The sequence below is a fragment of the Clarias gariepinus genome, chromosome 22, assembly GCF_024256425.1.
Source record: "Clarias gariepinus isolate MV-2021 ecotype Netherlands chromosome 22, CGAR_prim_01v2, whole genome shotgun sequence".
NCBI lineage: Eukaryota > Metazoa > Chordata > Actinopteri > Siluriformes > Clariidae > Clarias > Clarias gariepinus.
In genome coordinates this window covers 5,442,812-5,450,654 of record NC_071121.1, presented here as the reverse complement: position 1 = coordinate 5,450,654, position 7,843 = coordinate 5,442,812, and the positions used below count along the sequence as shown (strand labels likewise).

The 7,843-nt window shown below is 36.9% G+C and overlaps 1 protein-coding gene across 1 annotated transcript; it reads right to left on the bottom strand.

The window, feature by feature from the left end:
- Positions 1 to 1,181: 1,181 nt before the first annotated feature.
- Positions 1,182 to 3,059, bottom strand: tcf21 (transcription factor 21). Its single transcript, XM_053483024.1, has 2 exons — positions 2,491 to 3,059; positions 1,182 to 1,692 (listed from the first exon to the last, which is right to left on the bottom strand). The coding sequence occupies exons 1-2, from the start codon at positions 2,962 to 2,964 to the stop codon at positions 1,603 to 1,605; spliced, it is 564 nt and encodes a 187-aa protein (XP_053338999.1). The 5' UTR covers positions 2,965 to 3,059; the 3' UTR covers positions 1,182 to 1,602.
- Between the last annotated feature and the right edge of the window lie 4,784 nt (positions 3,060 to 7,843).

The window sequence follows — 7,843 nt, the reverse complement described above, 5'->3', positions numbered from 1 at the left end:
TAAATTGAGATAGAAGACAGAAGCTGGAAGGGATTCTTATGCACAAGAGTGACATGGCTTTATCTAAACTGATTTGACCAAACATTTATTGCTAAAATAGTTTGACAGTGTAGGCTAAAACTGATTGATGATCTATTAGTGGATATAAAAAAAGCAAGATATGTATTTTTTTTGCTAGAGGAAACATAAAAAATACATCAAGAGTGCATCTTTTGCAACTTTTGTAATATTTTGATTTAAAAAGTGCCCACATTAAAGCTTTACATTAAATGCTATTTATAATTAAATAATTTATATACAGTACATAATTTTAAAGATACATCAAATCCATATTTTCAAGCTGATCTATTAAAAGTAGAAAATTCAAGAGTAAATCAGGAATTAAATATTACACTATTTGATTTGCTTTAAGCTTTTATAGTACTAAAGTGTAGCCTGCATTCCTTCTTGCTGAGGTAGTAGTATTTTTTAAGGTACACTGTTTCATTGCCTTTAATATAAATACATATTTCTATTGGAAAAGAAAATATTATAATTCTAACAACAAAATCCTGAATTTCTCTCCTTTATATATTTATGCCACAAAAAAAGTGGCATAAATATAAAAAAAGAGAAATGTAGGATTTAGTTAGGAATTACAATATGCAAAGTAGCATGTTATTTGATTCGCTGTACACTTAAAAGTAGTAAACTTTACCATTCTTTGTTGCTGGAGCCTACTTTTTTGTAATTTTAGATAAATGTGATTTATAATTTAAACCAAAAGATAATAACAGTCCAATTATATGAAATATGCATATTAAATAAATGCATATAAAAAGCCAAGTTAGGAATTACAATACACAGTAATGTTGCATTCCTTTAAAAGCCATATTAATCACCAAATTGATTATTTAATACGATGGAAATATAAATCCTGTTAGATGCACATGAACACAGTTATTAATTGATAAATAACTGATTTTTAGGCGTTTTTCCCCATTTGCACAGTAAGTTTTTCCCCTGCAGAACACGGTGTCTTTCTCTCACTTGCTGATGCAATAACGCACTCAAGGAGGACAAGATAAGAAAGTTCACGCGGGTCAGAAAAAATAAATAAACATCAACTCTCTAAGATCCATCAAAGGCCATTCCAAACGATAAAAAAGCTCTGTAATCTGCACAGTAACACTACCACAATGTCAAATATGAAAATATCTTTATTCACAATATAATGCTGTCCTTCCAAAATGCTGCAGCAAGTTTGCACCTGGAGACAACACACGTCCCCAAAAGTATAAAGCTTATCTATATAGCCTATATACATACGGGTTTTTTTTTTTTGCAATACAAAAAGTGAGTAAACTAGATTCATTCAGATAAAAAATTGCATAAAACCCGCACTTTGTATTTCCTTGAACCAGCAAGGAAAGAAATGCGAGCTGTTTTAAATAAAATAGACAGTTTCTCTGTACAGGAAGACGCGTCACTGCATGGTCCCTCTGTTCAATTTCAACTCAACAATGTCTTTTTGCTTTTTTGAACAAGAGATGATGTGCATTTTGTACATTAAAGAAAAAGAACCCCGAAATATATTTATATGTATATATAAAAACCGTCCTTTCAAGATGCGGTGGTGCCGCATAATCTGGTGGAGTTCAGCATCTCTTTAAGCTCGTTTTCTGGTTTCCCCGCCACCATGAACGGCCACGTCTGCGAAAAAAAAGTATTAGAAAAAAAGAAAGAAATTATATTTAAATTATTGTAAACTTGTTTCTTTCTTTATAGAATTATTTACATTAGTTATGCGTTAAATTGCGTTAATTGCATGGCCAAAAGGTAAGTTATAGACAACAAAAAGTATCTTGCATCTTTTTTTTTTTTTTTTTAAAAGGGTAATTTATTTTAAAAGAGTTAGCCAAAAAAGCTATACACACTATGTATCATACTATGTTTCTTTTCCTAAAATGTGTATCATTTTTGGCTGACCCTGTATGAATCGAATAAAAAAAATGCATGCAAGGGTTTTCTTATAATTATTGCCTGCATATTTATACGAGCAGGCCTTTATATGCACCTTCACGAATAGACAAGCTCGCATCTTCTAGTTACAGTTTTCTTATTATTTCTAAAATGCATTTATTTTTCTGTAACTTTTGCACATCCTAAACACAGAAATAACAGGTTTAATAAATCCGTATACTGCTTTCTGGATTTATACACGATCTAGGAGTGAATTGTTTTGCTTATGAATTGATTTGCACATTTATAGCATTCAGCCATCTAGGTTAGACTGAAAGACACACACACACACACACACACACACACACAGATGGGTTAAAATACGTAGGCAAAAAAGGGCAAAAACATTTAACATCGGTTAAAATCATGTGCTGTAGATAGATAGATAGATAGATAGATAGATAGATAGATAGATAGATAATGCATGCATGACAGGTGTTAAATCAGCACCTATATTTCTTTGCCTGCGACTGGACACCTCTCTCTTACCAGGTTAACGGGATGGATGTATCCGTGCTCGTGCTTGTCGTTGGCCAGGATCTGGCGCAGGTGGGCGATGTAACTCGACGCGAGCCGCAGCGTGTCCAGTTTGGACAGCTTGGTGTCCGGAGGTACCCAGGGCAGCGTGGTTTTTAGGCGCGAGAACGCCTTGCTCAGCACGCGCATCCGCGCCCTCTCGCGCGCGTTCGCCGCGTTCCTCTGGACCTGTTTGCCCTCGTGCGCCACGGCCGCGCCCCCTCCTCCGGCGGACGCCGCTCTGCGCGAGGACGCAGACGCGGCCGTTCTGCGCCGCTTGCCCGGCGCGTGCCCGGTGAGCTCAGTAACCCCGGATCCCTCCCCGTTCGAGCTGTCCTCCGCGCTCTCCCGTGGCGCCGTGTCTCCGCTTGAGCCGAACGGCAGCAGCCCCTCCAGCAGTTCCGAGTCGTGGAACTCGTCCGCGTCGCTGATGGAGCCGGTGGACATGACGAGTGGTGCCTCTCGAGCTTCCAGCCCAGATAGCAGTGTCTTAAAGCATGTGCCTCACGTGTACACTCCTGGTGGGAGAGATCAATGAAATGTGGAGCAGTCTAAAGTGGCGGAACTGGGTATTTATGTGGCGCGCACAGGGGCGGGACGTGATAAGGAAACTCCTGCTGGGAACGAGAACACATACTTACACAGTGTCCATCACACACGTACTGTACGCCCTGTGGCTGTGCTGCTCAGTGATTTTGCTCCAACACACCTGACTTTAACCCATCATCTTGCAGTGTCTCCGAACTATTTTATACCATCCGGAGAAAGAGTGGTGGCACAGTGGCCTGGCATCCCCAGGGTCTGGGGTCGGTTCCCGCCTTGTGCCTGTGTGCATGGAGTTTACATGTTCTCCCCATGCTTGATATGTTTCCTCAAGGTACTCCGGTTTTCTCCCACAGTCCAAAAATGAATCGCCAAATTGCCAATAGTGTGTGAAAGAGCATTTGAGTGTGTGTATATGTGTGTATTGGCACCCCATCCAGGGGAGTACCCCGCCTCGTGCCCTAAATCTCCTGGGATAGCCTCCAGGCCCACCATGTCCCTGTATAGTAATAGTCCATATATACAAATGAGTTCCAAGTCCAGTTTGAAGGTACTAGGACACTAACACAATTAACATGTTCCATGATCTTATCCTGTTCTTTAGAATCTAGAATAATACCTATAGTTGAACGATTCATGTTAAAAGAACGAGTAATGTTTGTCATTTTTTCACCTCGCTCCATTCTCTCAATTATTGTAATTTTTGTGTCTATTATTATTGTTTGGAGCTTCTTAGGAGCTTATTCATGAGCTGGTTCTGAGGAGCTCAGAACCAGCTCATTCATTAGGTCGTCATATACATTGCCTGCACTGACCCCCTTCCCCCCCCCAAAAAAAAAAAAAAAAAAGTTGCACACTAATAATTCATTGGACAGCCCTTATTTATTATGTATACTGTCTTTATTTTGATAAGCTTATGCAATACCTCAACATTTATTTATTTTTTATTTCCAGAGTCGCATTAATTTCTCTCCAAGATCTACTGAGGACAGGAGAGTTGGACCACTGTGTAAAGCCTTCTTCAGCATATCCCAAAGATTTTCAATAGGGTTACGGCCTGGACTCTATTGTGGCCCATCCGTGTGTGAAAATTATGCTCCTGGGATCATCATCTTGTAAAATGGGATGAAACATTGATGGGAAAAACCTGGTCATTCAGTATACAGTATTTAGGCCATCAGCTGACCTAATTTTTTGTGCACATAGTACTGCTGAACCTAGACCTGACCAACAGAAGCAATACTAGTACTAATACTGGTAGGTACTATTTTTGATGGATGCAATACTTCGTTTGATTCTCTTTTTACCCTGATGCACCCAGCACTCTGGAACAGGGTAAATCTGGACTCATCAGACCACATGACCTTTTTCCAATGCTCCGCAGTCCATTCTTTATGCTCCTTAACAAATTGAAGCCTTTTTTTTATTAGCCTCACTGATAAGCTCTTTCATTATCATCATGGCCATTCAGGAGAATATTCTGACCTCATTTCTTCCTCATTCTTCCAGGTTTTAATAATGCATTTTTCAGTTCCTAATTTAAGTAGTTTCAACAGTCAATAGTCAATAGTATTTTTTTTTTGCCAGACAGAGTATGTTATATATTTTATAAGTACTATTTATGCTGAACTAGGCTATCTTTGGAAAGATTTTAGGAAGTTCAATCCAATTAACTGAGCCATGCAATTTTAGGTTGGAGATCAAAGGTTTTTGGACACCTTCCCATCACACTTTTATCAAATCTGTTGCCAAAGGTTGAAAGCCTAAAGTTCTTTATGCTATCTTTGTACACTGTAGGAGTATTACAGTTTCCCTTGACTGAAACTAAGAGACCCAAACCTGTTACAGCATGACTACTGACTATGGCCCTGTACTCAAATTGAGCTCCATGAAGACATGGTTTGCAAAGGTTGTAATAGAAGAACTCGAGTGTCCTGCACAGAGCCTAGGGTTAGGCTTAGGGTTAGGGTTCATCGACATCTTCTCACCCAATATTAGAACCTGATTTCATTAATGCCTTTGTTGCTGAATGAACACAAACCCCCAGAGCCACCCTTCAAAATCTAGTGGAAAGCCTCCCCAGAGAAGAGTGGAGATTATTATAACAGCAATGGGATGGAGCTGAGATTTTTAACAAGCATATACATGATGAAAATGATAGTCAGATGTCTGTAAACTATAGGTTAAATATGTTCTGTAGACAGCTTATAGAATATTCCACAGTATCTGTGGTGGACTGGAATCTCATTCAGTTTGTGTCCCCTGCCTTACGGCCAGTGATCCCAGGCTCAGACCAGTTTAAAGCAGGATACTGGACATAAATGAATGTTGAGTACGCCAAAAACGAATGTATTCTGGGCACTGTGTTTAGTTTCATGCTAGTATGTATTTTGCTGCTGCATCTATCTATTATTTTTTATGCTGTGTGTTCACTGTTCAAAAATATATTGCAAAATAAGGCTTATACATAAAGATCTATCATAGGTTTATGCAAGAACTACAGTCTAATTCTAAGCTTCCTTTTACACGTCTGCCCTTCATTGTGGCACCCCTGGATTAGAATCAGGATTTAAATAAAGAAGATTGAAGAACTTGTCTTGAAAGTAATACATTCTTGAATAAACTTAATTAATAAATAAAATATGTATTTTGCTGAAACATTAAGAGGCAGATTTCAAGTGGGAAAAATATTCCAAAATAAATTGTTTTATGGGCAGCACGGTGGCTTAGTGGTTAGCATTGTCGCCTTGCACCTCCAGGGCTCAGGTTCGACTCATGCCTTTGTGTGCACGGAGTTTGCACGTTCTCCCTGTGCTTGGTGGGTTTCCTCCGGGTACTCCTGTTTCCTCCCACAGTCCAAAGATATACAAATTACGTTAATTGGCGTTCCCAAATTGCCCATAGTGTGTGAATGAGTGTGCGTGTGAATATGTGTGCCCTGTAATGGATTGGCATCCTGTCCAGGTTGTACCCTGCCTTGTAGTCTTAGTCTTTTGGACTAGGCTCCAGATCCCCCGTGATCCTGTGTAGACAGGTATAGATGATGAGAAAATGAGTGACATTGTTTTATATGCTTGCTTATATATGTTATATAACTTGCTTATATGTGTTATATAACTGACTGACTTAGATGACCAAAATGATTATTTATCTTAAAGTAGGCACTGCAGGGGCTAACAAACCCACATGGTCACAAAAATTTAATTAAGATGCATACCTTTAGAAACACAGCTCTTCGCTCTTAATCATACGTTTCTATGACATTCCAACAGAAGACAAATAATAAATCAAAGCTTTCAAAGCATAATCATTTTTTATGATAGCTTGTATGTATGTTATATACATATCAGATGTCCTCGAACGTTTTGCACTAAGAGACTCATTTACCTGTATCAAACAATTCAGCTGAGAAATAAAATTTAAATATTATGCTTACAATACTATTCTAGGCAATCATTCAAGCTATAGAGCCTTTAATTTTTTTTTAAGTTAGTTGTTAAAGTTTTGTCTTTAAAAGTAATAATATTATTTTATATATATTACAAAACAAATACAGTGGAACCTGTTCCGGAAGACGAGCAAAGATTTTTTAATAAATTTTGACTTAAAAAACGAGCGTTGTCGGGGTTTACGAGCTCCGAGTACCATGTATAACGCATGCGCTTCTTGTTTGACACCGAGCGTCGCGTCATCACAACTGAGCCAACGGCTCGTGCACACACATAACACACACTTAGCAGTGCAGGAGGGAGAAAAACACACACACACAGCGCCTGTGCGCATAAATGGAAACACGTATTGGTTGGGATTTATTTTTACTTTTTTTGATGTAACATGCAGGTTAATTTGTTTTATTTTTACTTTATATTTTGTGTTAAATATTTTTATGTATTTATTTTTTTGGGCTGTGGAACGAGAAATTTTAATTTCCATTATTTTAATGGAAAAATGTGCTTTGATTTACGAGTGTTTTGGAATACGAGCCCGCTTCCTGAATTATGCTCGTAATCCGAGGTTCCACTGTATACTAATTACTTATACTAGAAAAATTACTAAATATATCATTATATAAAAAATAATTAATTATGTGGAAAATTTAAAGAATTATTTTTAAATGTGTAAATATTTTATATAATAATAATAAGAGGAACAATAATAATAATAATAATAATTGATAAATATTATATTTGATGTAAGTAATCTTCACTTTTAGTCAGCACGTAATTATATCTAAATATGTTAAAAAACAGTATTATACTGTAATTTGTAAATGTGTCACAATATAAATAGCATATTTTAGGAAATACTTAACAATCACAAAGGTCGGAAAAATCCTTTTCTATACATTTTAAACTCATTATTTTACTAATTTTGGCATTTTTGAGCCTGATTTTACAGCATTTTAAAACTCAAATTTAAATTTAATTTGTTACATACAAAGTCATACATAATAGGCTATATGCAGTGATATGGATGTTTAAAAAGAAAAACAAAGCATTACAATTAAGAATATGAAATAAAAATATAATAAAAAGAAAAACAGAGTATTCAAATAAAGAATATGACTTATAATTATTATAAAAATGATACAAATATAGAAACTAAAGTAGAAGACTTAAAATGAACAATACCCAAATACATGTCTATTTATAGCCCAGCTGTTTACATAATTCTAATATTATAATGATGACATTTAGAGAGTGCATGAATTCTGACACGGAAGTTAGAGCACCTGCTTATCCCACTGACTAAGCAGGTGGCATGTTGAGAATTTAACAGCCAA